Here is a 14,380-nt window from a genome sequence, read left to right on the forward strand (position 1 = left end):
CATTTCAGTTTGATATATCTAATAACTGATGGACACAGTAATATTTCAGGATTGAAATGAGGTTTATTGTACTAACAGAAAATGCGCAATATGCATTAAACCAAAATTTGACCGGTGCAAAAGTATGGGCACCTCAACAGAAAAGTGAGATTAATATTTAGTACATCCTCCTTTTGCAAAGATAACAGCCTCTAGTCGCTTCCTGTAGCTTTTAATCAGTTCCTGGATCCTGGATGAAGGTATTTTGGACCATTTCTTTCTACAAAACAATTCAAGTTCAGTTAAGTTTAATGGTCGCCGAACATGGACAGCCCGCTCTCAAATGATCTGAAAACAAAGATTGTTCAACATAGTTGTTCAGGGGAAGGATACAAAACGTTGTCTCAGAGATTTAACCTGTCAGTTTCCACTGTGAGGAACATAGTAAGGAAATGGAAGACCACAGGGACAGTTCTTGTTAAGCCCAGAAGTGGCAGGCCAAGAAAAATATCAGAAAGGCAGAGAAGAAGAATGGTGAGAACAGTCAAGGACAATCCACAGACCACCTCCAAAGAGCTGCAGCATCATCTTGCTGCAGATGGTGTCACTGTGCATCGGTCAACAATACAGCGCACTTTGCACAAGGAGAAGCTGTATGGGAGAGTGATGAGAAAGAAGCCGTTTCTGCACGTACGCCACAAATAGAGTTGCCTGAGGTATGCAAAAGCACATTTGGAGAAGCCAACTTCATTTTGGAAACAAAGATTGAGTTGTTTGGTTATAAAAAAGGCGTTATGCATGGTGTCCAAAAAGAAACAGCATTCCAAGAAAAACACTTGCTACCCACTGTAAAATTTGGTGGAGGTTCCATCATGCTTTGGGGCTGTGTGGCCAATGCCGGCACCGGGAATCTTGTTAAAGTTGAGGGTCGCATGGATTCCACTCAGTATCAGCAGATTCTTGAGAATAATGTTCAAGAATCAGTGACGAAGTTGAAGTTACGCCGGGGATGGATATTTCAGCAAGACAATGATCCAAAACACTGCTCCAAATCAACTCAGGCATTCATGCAGAGGAACAATTACAATGTTCTGGAATGGTCATCCCAGTCCCCAGACCTGAATATCATTGAACATCTGTGGGATGATTTGAAGCGGGCTGTCCATGCTCGGCGACCATCTAACTTAACTGAACTTGAATTGTTTGTCCAAAATACCTTTATCCAGGATCCAGAAACTGATTAAAAGCTACAGGAAGCGACTAGAGGCTGTTATCTTTGCAAAAGGAGGATCTACTAAATATTAATGTCACTTTTCTGTTGAGGTGCCCATACTTTTGCACCGGTCAAATTTTGGTTTAATGCATATTGCACATTTTCTGTTAGTACAATAAACCTCATTTCAATCCTGAAATATTACTGTGTCCATCAGTTATTAGATATATCAAACTGAAATGGCTGTTGCAAATACCAAAATATTTAGAACTAAAAATGATTAAGATTAATAGGGGTGCCCAAACTTTTTCATAGGACTGTAAGTAGCTGTGCTGCTTGAGGCTCAAACATGCCATTAGTACAGATCTGTGAATTTCAATGTGCAGGGCTAAAAGATCTGTTCATACATAAAATAATAGGACACAAAGGTAACAATAAATATAAGAAATTTACAAGTAATCTTGAAAGAAGTGTGACCATTGATCATTCATGACGAAGGTATGACTGGAGATAACTGTTGGCTACACTTTCTCCTGCGGTACATATCAATGTCATCTGTCTTCTTTTCATGATAGATTTACATGTATTGCCTCACATAGTATGTGTATTCTGTGACAAATGATGATGCATATTCATTACATCTTTTCATGTCAAACTTGTGCAATTTTGCCTGAATCTTAGAGATAAAAATTCCGGTAGCCGCAGGAGAGATGGAGACTCAGGATTCGTCAAGTAGCACACCAGAAACAGAAGTGGGTACAGAAGGAGACAGATCTGTAACAGAACGGGATATGGAAGATATGTGTGTCATTACTGGAGACACATATGAAGATGTCAGTCCTGGCTGGACGACATTCAGTAATGAACTTACAGAACCGTCTGAAGCACAAGGTAAACATGTCTTACTTCAGGAATCAAATGGCCTTGATGCTCATAGTCGTGATGATGGGTTACAAGAACACAGATATGAAGTTGAGGATGTGGAGCAGGACAACACCATATCTATGGAAACATCACTTTGTCTACAGCCCCAGACAAATGGCCTCGCTGTGGAAGCAGAAGCCAACAAGCTCATTGAAGGCTCAGTTTTCACTGAATCCAACAACAAACATGAGGATGATGTACAGAAGCCACATGATGACATAACTGCGGATTCTTTTTTGATAGAGGACCAGCTAGTGCTACCTCGCCCACGGCCATCTGTATCTGTTTACCAAGTAGAGGTTGATGCCAACAAGCCAATAGATGGCAACAAGATGTCACCATGTGAAGCTGCCAGTACACCAAGTGAGGACACATCAGACAAACATTTACCATCTCCTGGTGAGGTTGTGGGGATCCCTAGAAAACGAATATCTCCACATGGATCTGGAATACCTGTCAGCAGGGTTCCTGTACTTAAAGGTGTGTTTCCAGTTGTTATCTCCTAGTGACAAGCCTACTAAAGTCTCCGATCTCCCTGGGCTGCCTTTTGCTTTCCTAACTTGCTTGAAGTAGGCTACAGAATTAATAGCACTTGCCTACCACCCGTCCCATCCTTCCTCTTCTCAAGTATGGTTATCATTTTTTGGTTTATGGTTGTTTCCTGGTGCATGACACACATTGCATGATCTCCACTCACCTCACTGCATGTCTTTCCATGTATACTCATCTAACAGCGAGAGGCACCTAGAAAATTTTTGTGTATGATCATTTTTTTCTTTACAGCGACAAGATGGACTCTCAATGAGAAATAAACACAATTCAGAGTTTGCTTCTAATATTTATTTCAATTTGGTGCCCTCAACATTTGATGAGTAAATGAAATGAAATCTGACAATGGTAAATGTATAAGGATTTCCTTGGTGATCGAGGTTTATAATAGAGCACTTTACCTATATATTTATGACCTTGTGAGCAACCACAGACACCCAAGGAGGAAATTTTGGTCCCTACCTATGAATCTATGTAATTTATAAATGAATATAAATTTAATATTTATTACAATATTGTTAAAAATTCTGCCTGGTCTATTATCTTGAGACAACCCCTTTCCTTAGACCTTGTTTGTATATACAAACCTAATAGATGGGGGGTTTCTTGACCCATGTCCAAGCTATTTAATTTTCATACTATATTTTCCCTGCAGTGACCTGGGGGATTCAGAAGTGGGAAACCAAGCAATAAGTTGGGCCATTCATTTAACAAGACAGCTAATTTGATGTGAACATTTTCTTGAACATTTGGACTGTTACTTCTTATAGACATTACATTATATTCCATGTCAGGAATAGGAAGCTTTACTATGCATGTGCTTGGTGTGTTGTGCTCTATTATACTTCTTATGTGTTCTGTGTGCAGTCATTTCTGTGTACTTTTGGTTTTCTTGAATTGCTTTGAACTGTTTAATGAATTCAATCCTATACAAAAGACTATAAAGCTATTTATATTGTTTTTTTCATATGTATGCAACAAATGTTCGGGTTTCTTACTCTTATATTTACTAACTGTGTAGTAGCAGCTGTAGGGTACTGAGCAGGTTAATGCCGACATTAGCCATGATGTCACCACTTACATTTTTGCCTTTTGGGGGTGTAGCCTATAAACTATATTTTGAGCATTGTACATCCTAGCTGTCTGGGACATGCCCATACCATTAGGTATTAGGAACAGAAATACAGGATGACTGAATACATGAATAGCTTAGTCATAATAATGCTGAGGGCATCTGACAAGTATGTCGGTATTTTTACTGATGTTTCCACTTCTGTCTCTATACCTGATATATTCACCGGACACTAGTAATACGATCCAGCATTGTGCGGGCATCGTATTTGTGTACTGTAATCTCCCCTATGCCCCACTAATCAGTGTAGAACAATAAATGACATTTATTCCCCCCTTTATAGTATGTATTGTGTAGAGCCTGAGGGAGCCTTCACACGGAGTAAACGCGCATGTATTTTTGCAAAATACACTAATGAGATTTCGTTTTATCTGTATTATTTCCAGTTAAAAACAGTTTGGATTGGGAGTAGCTGCAGCTGCATATAAATACACCAGTCTGGAAATCTTATCTTTCATATAACACCAGTATATGTTTTATAATGATCAGGGTATAACTGTTTGTGTTGTCCCAGCCTACAAGGCTAAGAAGATGCTGAGAGCAACAAAGCAAAAAATACAGAATTATTAATGTTCCAAATTACCAGAAAATGAAAAGTTGTTTGAAAGTTTTCTTACACTTTGACAAATTTTGTAACATGACTAAGGACATTAGCAAAACTAGAGTGTTCCCCAGAAGAGACACTGATCTGTAGACCATTTTTTTGTGGTTGTTGTCCCTTGTCAGTCCAGAGCAGGTAGACAGCCGGCGGGCACCACGGTAAGAAATAATACCTACTTGAACCTATGTCAGAGCCTCTCATCTAGCGAACTACCACCCTCCTCTAAACCACCAAAAACTGTCCACAGAAGGGCCATTTTTTCTTTCTGGAGAAGACTCTGGTTTAGCTAATATCCTTGTTCATGTTGCAAGGCTATTTGGACACGGACTTATAGGTTAGCTACCTCCAATAGGTAGTACTAGGGAGAAGGCTTTCTTATTCATGTAATTTACGGCCCCCTCGGGATCAACAATAGTTTTTTTTCTTAAAGTACTTTTTAAAGATAGATTAGTCATAGATGACAGAGGTTAAACATTAAAGGAGCTGTGCAGAACTTTTAAAACATGGTGGCTTTCTTCTTCTCAGGAAGTGACATCATGTCCATTGGTCACATGGTCATTCTACTGCTCATTCCCTCTCATTTTAATGGGATGGAAAAGTGGCGTTGACCATTGGGACATGATATCACTTTCTGAGAAGAAGAAAGCCGCCATGTTTTTGAAGTCCTACACAACCCCTTTTAAGAGCTGTATGCTATAATTGTATGTGACAATATAGAGTTTTCATTGCTGAGTTATACAGTGTGGTTCCAGTACCATCTAACTGAAAGCTAGACTTGCTGTAAACCAGGGTCATGCCAGGTGTAATTCAGCTTTTCTGTAGCTTATACCCATGTATAAACTATAATATGGAGCTTAAAAAGAGAACATACACTCTTCACTTCACTCATTTCATAGATATAACAAATGGCAGGGACCACCCATGTTTGTCTCCACTGAATGTGCAAAAGAATCTGTTGGTGGAAATAGCTTGTAATGTTATTCCTCCTGGAATATATGAACAACTGTGCATCTCTGAGTGACCATGAGTCTGATACTGTAACTGTATGATCCATGCTCACAGTATCATCATGTGTAGAGACATAATCTGTCACATTATCAAAGCCCCAATACGTAGGATATATTGTATTCTTTAGCCTTGTAACACAGGACATACTGACATATAGTGAATGGAGCGTGAGAATGGGTCACCTGACTGATCGTGTGATCGGCAGACTGACCATCAGATTCACATCTGAGTCACCTTTTCTATATAAATGTATGAGAGCCTGGATGTTATATGCAGAAATACTTGGATAGAAACACAACATGGATGCTGTGTAAATTGGCAGGTCATCCTTTTGATCACATGACCAGTCAGGGGAACCCATTCTGGAGCTCACTAAAGAGAAAGATGTGGTGGATGAGTGTCCTCACTGTTCAATATACATCATTATGTCTTGCACTAAAGGTGAAAGAATCAAACATATCACTGGAGGGGGCTTTAAAACATTTCGGGCAACAAAACAGAGGAACAACACAAATAAAAATTCTAAGAAAAGATGTTCCAGAGAATTGTTGTTGCACCTGTAATCTTCAACATCTTCCAGTATCCTATGGGTTAAGATGAGTCATCTGTATTGCTGTTAGATGAGAATGAGACACTTCTATTAAAAAAGCAGTCTACACCTTTTTTTTTTCTGTTTTGGCAGTGAATCCTCCGGCTTTGTCTTCTTTGTGTGGATGACTATTCGGAGGCTTCAATGCTTTGACTTCGCAGTAAACAAGCTTCAGTGTCAGCAGCCATGTATTAATTATGTTATGTCTAGACTCTGGTAAGATGGATCAATGGGCTAAGTCGCAGTACTTATCTAACACATCCACATGATATATATATATAGAAAAACAACATTTATTCATATTCAATAGTTGGTAGAACCCAGCAGATTTGTTTCCTTACGGATGGTATTGATCAACACAATACTCCCGGATGCCTGTGGAAACTCCTGATGTATGTGAGCCATCGGTTGGGTGCGATTTCTCTGGCCAGCACTCGTCAGTCTCTATCTCCCAGTTTCGGGGGTCTGCCGACTCAGAGCACATTCCGACAATCACCTCTCACCTTCCACTTCATAATCACATAGGTCACTGTCGATTTTGGGTAATTCAGTTCGCTTGCTATGTCCCTTAAGGATCGACCATTTCTGTGGTACCCCACAATTACCCCTTTCTCGAAATCAGACAACTCTTCGTGGCATCTTGCATGTGACTAATGCCAATGCTGTTTCCTACCTGTACTTAATATTTAATGGCGGAAGGCGTGACCCCGCAGATATCTTCATTTGCATGGGTGTCCAAATACTTATTGGTATACACTGTATATATATGGTCATCCTGTTCTTTAGCAATACTCAGTTATTAAAAAAACAAATAATCAAATTATATATTTGTGCAGGATAAATTGCTTTTTAAAACCTTAAAGGCATTCTACCATTAAAAAATTTTTTTTTCTAGGTAACACGTCGGAATAGCCTTTAGAAAGGCTATTCGTCTCCTACCTCTGGAAGTGCTCTCTGCCGCGCCGTTCATTCGAAATACCGGTTTGTACCGGTATGCTAATTAGTTCTCTTGCAGTGATGGGGGCTCCTCTGTCTTCTTCTGCATCCGCCCCCTCCTTCTTCGGCTTGACGTCGGACGCCTGCGCAGTACGCTTTGTTCGGCGAACTTCGCCGAACGTACTGCGCATACGCGAAATTGTGGTGTCGGAACTATGGCTGCGGGCATACGCAGTATGTTCGGCGAAGTTCGCCGAACAAAGCGTACTGCGCAGGCGTCCTGCGCAGGCGTACTGCGCAGTTGGTTCTCGAGCAGCAATGGGGACGCCCCCATCGCATCTCCTGCGCTGGGGCCCGCCCCCATCGCTGCGAGAGAACTATTTAGCATACCGGTACAAACCGGTATTTCGAACGAACAGCGCGGCGGAGAGCACTTCCAAAGGTAGGAGACGAATAGCCTTTCTAAAGGCTATTCCGACGTGTTACCTAGAAAAAAAAGTTTTTTAATGGTAGAATCCCTTTAAGTATCTAAGCCTATGTCCCCATCTGTGTTCAGAGCACTGTTTTTTTTTTGTTTTTTTTTTATCAAGATGACAGACACCTCAGGTCATTAGGGTCTGTCAGATCTTGATGTTGTCTCTCATGTGACAGATCTCTCACACTGTATCGGCTTGAATTTGTATATGACTAATGCAGTGAAATCGAAGCCTAGTACAACATACAGACAACAACCAGATTTTTCCATTGTTTAATAATACATCTGTGGGTTTGGTTAAGTGGGCGTTCACACTACTGTTGGTGTCCGCTCAGCAGTGTCCGTGGCTATTGTCCGTACAAGATTTTAGCAACGGACACTAGCTGGTCCATTTGCAATTTCCATTCATTTCAAATGGGGTTTTATCTTGTGTCTTTTAGTGTCCCTTTGTGTCCTTTCACAACCATGTCCATTTTTCAAACTGACAAAAAAATCCTACATGCAGGACTCTTCTGTCCATTTGAAAAAACGGACATCAAGTGTCTGTTATTTTTTTTAACATTGAGGTCTATGGGCAACGGACATATAACGGACAGTAACTGATAAATGGACACCTTCTGAGCTGACACCAACGGTAGTGTAAACACTACCTAAGATATGTTATATGTATGATAACATAAAGCATCAGCACTTACATTAGCCATACACATTAGAAAGGTGCCATACAAAGGATACCCTGGAAAGGTACAAAGGAGAGCCACAAAACTGATAAAGAAACAAGGAGGACGTTATTTGTAAGGAAAGATTAAAGGAATGATGTTTATTTAATCTTGAGAAGAGACATTTAAGGGGTAACTGGATTAACCATTGAAAAGCTGTTCTAGTGTAAAATCCTCTCCAAGACAATGGGTACTCCTTCCGTTTGGAGAAAAACGGGTTTATTTTCAATAGGCGCAAAGGCTTCTTCACTGTACAGACTGTATATCTATCGAATAGCCTACCCCAGGAGCTGATCACAGTAGCAACAGCTTCCAAAAAGGCTTAGGTGTATTCATACAGTCAAATAGCATTGATGCTTGTGTAAATGTATAGAAGTCTTGTTTTCCTCACCCCTTCTCTTTAGTTATGTCCATCCCTTGGTTGAACATGGACATAGCTATGTAATTGGTTGGTTCACCTAACATTACCTGGATGTGTTTGGAATACTTTAGCCTTGCACAAAGAAAGGGCCACTAAACAGGTGCAGTTAGGACCACTGTCAAAGAATACATACTGTTTGCTCAATGAAACGTGAATAGGGGCGTCTATCGTATGTAAGGCTATGGCTCACACTAAATGCAGCCTGTCATTTGAGCACCAAGACTAGCTGACCACGTATGGACTGATTTTCTATGAACCCGTACTATCACTGCCTGTAGGAGTTGATGGGTGCGCATTCAAGGTTGAGGACTGGTACTGCATGAAATCCTGAAGTAAAATATATTTATGTACATTTATTTTGTTGCAGCTCATGATCAAGAAAAACATGAAAGGGATGCCCAAGAGAAAGGAGTAGAGGTGAGTGTGTTGTTCCTGAGACTAGTCGTTGGCAGAGAGCTCTCTTAAAGATAAAGCCTTATTTCTGTGCATCTTGGACCATAACACTACCCACAAGTCTTTTACTAACCGTTTGGAAGGCTTCCACAGTGACCAAACAGGTAGAACCAAGAGTGTCAAATGGAAAAAATGTACCTATACCTGTACATTCTCATGTGCGTATCAAAAATGGAGCAGTATATCTACATTCATACATCTACCAAGCATTAACTTAGCAGCTAGAGCCCAAGAACGACTTAGTCTCTGATGTAGACCACTGATCTACAAGCTGCAGCTGTGGCAGTATGCTGGGAGTTGTAGTTCTGCTATAGCTACAGAGCCACTGGGTAGAGTCTACTAACATAAATAGAATATTCAGAATATCCTATCCCTATTATCACACAGGCAGGATTACATAGGCCATCACTTTTATTTGTGTGCTCACTTTTCATCTTTTATGTTTTTTTCTTCATTGCTTTATTTTATTTGTGCTAGAGCTTACATTGAAAGTGCAAATCACATAAGGTACGGTATATAAGACCAGGGGAAGAGTGAGTAGCTGGGCCCAGGCATATATATGCCATATATAATGCCTTCTGCAGCAACTTTGGGATCTTTTGAGAGGTAATATACATCCCAAACTGTATCTATTCCTTCCACCATTAAAGGTGCCTCCACCTTCACAGTCGCAACAATATGAGCAGACAAAGCGGCAGCCAACCCAGGAATGATACTGCCCATCCCTTCTAGCATGGGAGCGATACATAGCATTTTATTTTTCTCTTCCAGTATAGAATATACCATGTTCTTGTCTGCTTCACGCTGTATGTGCTGAAGACTTCAACTAAAATATACTATAGTATATAGCAGTATATGAATGCCAGACGACTACGAGGATGGGAAAATACTACTATATGGCAGTGACCTTACATTGTAACAATAAAGCAGAATTGTAGCGAGCCATTCTAGGCACCTCTTATGAAGGGGCCTAAATGCTACAGCCTAATTTGTTTGCATTGCTGCATCTGCTTCGCCATCATCTGAGAATAAATGGGGCATACATGTTTAATAAGTGGAACAGATTTCCATTGACTGCAATCAGTCTTTTTGGCAAGACCAGTGAACCTCAAGTTTTGCACTTTTAATTGCTGATCTAGCAGTGTCATCCGTCATTGCATTTTCATTTTTATTTTCACAATTTATTTTTCTGTTCATGTAATGTTTTGTTTTACATTTGGAAGACATCCTCTACTCCACCCATTACCAAACTCACAAGCAGAACTTCCACAATCCCCAAAAGATCCCCTTCTGCTAGCACAATCACCCAGAAAAAAACCTACACTCCAACAGTACCTCCAGCACGGAGCCTTACACAGCGGACCTCCCCTGCACTGTATCGCCCACTAGGCACTTCACCGCGGGTTAAGGTAAGGGGAGAACCAGAAAGAGCGGTCTAGGTTTCAGCCGACATCTGTATTACCATGTAAATGAAACGTATCATAAGCAGTTTAAAGTCTGTATATTGTTCCATTAAGTATATTATATCTAAATTTATTAAGTAAATGATATTAGACATGATAGATCATAGTGAATTATATTGGGCCTACATGTTTTATGACCATAACCATGAAATTCAAGCTGCTTTTCTTCACAGTTTGACCTGCTGTGCCTGAGAAAAATAAGGGCAAAACAGGCTAGAGTAGATGGAGAGAGAGCAGGCTTCACCGGAAACAGGGCTTGGTATGGAGAGAGAGCAGGCTTCACAGGAAACAAGGGCTTGGTATGGAGAGAGAGCAGGCTTCACAGGAAACAAGGGCTTGGTATGGAGAGAGAGCAGGCTTCACAGGAAACAAGGGCTATGTATGGAGAGAGAGCAGGCTTCACAGGAAACAAGGGCTTGGTATGGAGAGAGAGCAGGCTTCACAGGAAACAAGGGCTTGGTATGGAGAGAGAGCAGGCTTCACAGGAAACAAGGGCTGTGTATGGAGAGAGAGCAGGCTTCACAGGAAACAAGGGCTTGGTATGGAGAGAGAGCAGGCTTCACAGGAAACAAGGGCTTGGTATGGAGAGAGAGCAGGCTTCACAGGAAACAAGGGCTTGGTATGGAGAGAGAGCAGGCTTCACAGGAAACAAGGGCTTGGTATAGAGAGAGAGCAGGCTTCACAGGAAACAAAGGCTTGGTATGGAGAGAGAGCAGGCTTCACAGGAAACAAGGGCTTGGTATGGAGAGAGAGCAGGCTTCACAGGAAACAAGGGCTTGGTATGGAGAGAGAGCAGGCTTCACAGGAAACAAGGGCTTGGTATGGAGAGAGAGCAGGCTTCACAGGAAACAAAGGCTTGGTATGGAGAGAGAGCAGGCTTCACAGGAAACAAAGGCTTGGTATGGAGAGAGAGCAGGCTTCACAGGAAACAAAGGCTTGGTATGGAGAGAGAGTAGGCTTCACAGGAAACAAGGGCTTGGTATAGAGAGAGAGCAGGCTTCACAGGAAACAAAGGCTTGGTATGGAGAGAGAGCAGGCTTCACAGGAAACAAGGGCTTGGTATGGACAGAGAGTAGGCTTCACAGGAAACAAGGGCTATGTATGGAGAGAGAGCAGGCTTCACAGGAAACAAGGACTTGGTATGGAGAGAGAGCAGGCTTCACAGGAAACAAGGGCTTGGTATGGAGAGAGAGCAGGCTTCACAGGAAACAAGGGCTTGGTATGGAGAGAGAGCAGGCTTCACAGGAAACAAGGGCTTGGTATGGAGAGAGAGCAGGCTTCAAAGGAAACAAAGGCTTGGTATGGAGAGAGAGCAGGCTTCACAGGAAACAAAGGCTTGGTATGGAGAGAGAGCAGGCTTCACAGGAAACAAAGGCTTGGTATGGAGAGAGAGTAGGCTTCACAGGAAACAAGGGCTATGTATGGAGAGAGAGCAGGCTTCACAGGAAACAAAGGCTTGGTATGGAGAGAGAGCAGGCTTCACAGGAAACAAAGGCTTGGTATGGAGAGAGAGTAGGCTTCACAGGAAACAAGGGCTTGGTATGGAGAGAGAGCAGGCTTCACAGGAAACAAGGGCTTGGTATAGAGAGAGAGCAGGCTTCACAGGAAACAAAGGCTTGGTATGGAGAGAGAGCAGGCTTCACAGGAAACAAAGGCTTGGTATGGAGAGAGAGTAGGCTTCACAGGAAACAAGGGCTATGTATGGAGAGAGAGCAGGCTTCACAGGAAACAAAGGCTTGGTATGGAGAGAGAGCAGGCTTCACAGGAAACAACGGCTTGGTATAGAGAGAGAGCAGGCTTCACAGGAAACAAAGGCTTGGTATGGAGAGAGAGCAGGCTTCACAGGAAACAAAGGCTTGGTATGGAGAGAGAGTAGGCTTCACAGGAAACAAGGGCTATGTATGGAGAGAGAGCAGGCTTCACAGGAAACAAAGGCTTGGTATGGAGAGAGAGCAGGCTTCACAGGAAACAAGGGCTTGGTATAGAGAGAGAGCAGGCTTCACAGGAAACAAGGGCTTGGTATAGAGAGAGAGCAGGCTTCACAGGAAACAAAGGCTTGGTATGGAGAGAGAGTAGGCTTCACAGGAAACAAGGGCTTGGTATGGAGAGAGAGCAGGCTTCACAGGAAACAAGTGCTTGGTATGGAGAGAGAGCAGGCTTCACATGAAACAAAGGCTTGGTATGGAGAGAGAGCAGGCTTCACAGGAAACAAGGGCTTGGTATGGAGAGAGAGAGCAGGCTTCACAGGAAACAAGGGCTTGGTATGGAGAGAGAGCAGGCTTCACAGGAGACAAGGGCTTGGTATGGAGAGAGAGCAGGCTTCACAGGAAACAAGGGCTTGGTATGGAGAGAGAGCAGGCTTCACAGGAAACAAAGGCTTGGTATGGAGAGAGAGCAGGCTTCACAGGAAACAAGGGCTTGGTATGGAGAGAGAGAGCAGGCTTCACAGGAAACAAAGGCTTGGTATGGAGAGAGAGCAGGCTTCACATGAAACAAAGGCTTGGTATGGAGAGAGAGCAGGCTTCACAGGAAACAAAGGCTTGGTATGGAGAGAGAGCAGGCTTCACAGGAAACAAGGGCTTGGTATGGAGAGAGAGCAGGCTTCACAGGAAACAAGGGCTTGGTATGGAGAGAGAGCAGGCTTCACAGGAAACAAGGGCTTGGTAAGCTCTAAACTGGCAAGTGTGCAAACAGACATATCAGAGAAAACAAGTCTTAAAAATAAATGGGGCAATATAGAAATCACGCAGCATAATGGAACTTGGAAATTATACAAACACGTAGCTAAAGAAACTCTTATCATAGCAATAAAGAAGGTATGGGCAACATTTTCAGTGAAGGCAACCACAGTATGGGTGTCAACACAACGCTTCCTATGATAATAGATTCTGCTTGTGAACAGGTCATTCAGGTCGATAGGTTTTACATATGTTTGGATGCAGGCAAGTATATTTAAGAATTAAACAGCACCATCTCTGTTTGCCGAGCAATTGGACCAGTGCAGTTTGGTAACTCAGACGACAGAATTGTTAATCCAGTAGTGTGGAGAAGAGTAGACACAAAAGAAGCCATTAAAGTAAAGTAAAAATGGAGAAGGGCCATGTCCAGTAACACTGTCTAATACAATAGACTGTTGTCATTATTCATTATATAATGTGTTATTTATAACAGCAGGATGGAGTTCATGATGGCATAGGGGTGAAGCAGCCACCTATCAGGAGCCCTGCCAACGCTACCAGAATCCCATCGAAGACTCCCACAACCCCCAAGACTCCCCCTAGTGGTAAGGCAAAAAGTTATGTGTATAAAAACAATGTACAGTTACATTTTCTTATTCTGCACAAATGGAGTCATTAACTGAATAGACTCCATGGAATAAACAGATAACTGTCATATTCTGTGTTACACATATTTATGTCTAGCCTTTACAATGAGATGGATTAATCTGATAATTGAGCTAGGACTATATTCACTTAACAAGAGTTACAAGGCTGTGGAAAACATATATCAATCGTAGCTTAACAGAAATGTTTTTTTCACAGCCCTGAGAAGAGATCAGAAGAAGCCGCCATCCAGCATGAGCAAAGGTGACAGAGGTGGGAGTGGAATACTGACTGATCGGATATAATGCTGTAAACCATATTGTGTGATTGTATGGCTTATGTTGATCCTGTATGATATTGTGCTGCCATACTTATTAGGACTTTATAGAGAAAATATACAAATAAGGTGATACTCAAGCAAGTGAAGAGGTATATATACATGTTATGTTACATCAGACCTAGCCAAACCTTTGCCAGGTCCAAGAGCTATTCCAAATTGGCTGGGCAAGCTCCGGTGTTGTTCAAACCTGTAACTTTCTAATTCCTCAGTAGTCAAAGTAGAGCTTCCTTGGTAGTTACAGTAGTGTCTCCTTCT

At 42.0% G+C, this 14,380-nt stretch overlaps 1 protein-coding gene across 11 annotated transcripts in view; it reads left to right on the forward strand.

The window, feature by feature from the left end:
• LOC142208529 (microtubule-associated protein tau-like) overlaps positions 1–14,380 on the forward strand; it is a 77,261-nt gene that overhangs the window by 48,344 nt on the left and 14,537 nt on the right. For 7 of the 11 annotated variants that reach the window (XM_075277103.1, XM_075277107.1, XM_075277108.1 and 4 more), the window contains 5 exons: positions 1,874–2,596; positions 8,914–8,963; positions 10,223–10,408; positions 13,634–13,745; positions 14,005–14,058. In XM_075277103.1, coding sequence (XP_075133204.1) covers positions 1,874–2,596; positions 8,914–8,963; positions 10,223–10,408; positions 13,634–13,745; positions 14,005–14,058 — 1,125 coding nt within the window. The remainder of the gene's footprint in view (positions 1–1,873; positions 2,597–8,913; positions 8,964–10,222; positions 10,409–13,633; positions 13,746–14,004; positions 14,059–14,380) is intronic. The other 4 variants (XM_075277106.1, XM_075277105.1, XM_075277109.1 and 1 more) reach the window with 4 other exon arrangements.

Source organism: Leptodactylus fuscus, chromosome 6, assembly GCF_031893055.1.
Source record: "Leptodactylus fuscus isolate aLepFus1 chromosome 6, aLepFus1.hap2, whole genome shotgun sequence".
Taxonomy (NCBI): domain Eukaryota; kingdom Metazoa; phylum Chordata; class Amphibia; order Anura; family Leptodactylidae; genus Leptodactylus; species Leptodactylus fuscus.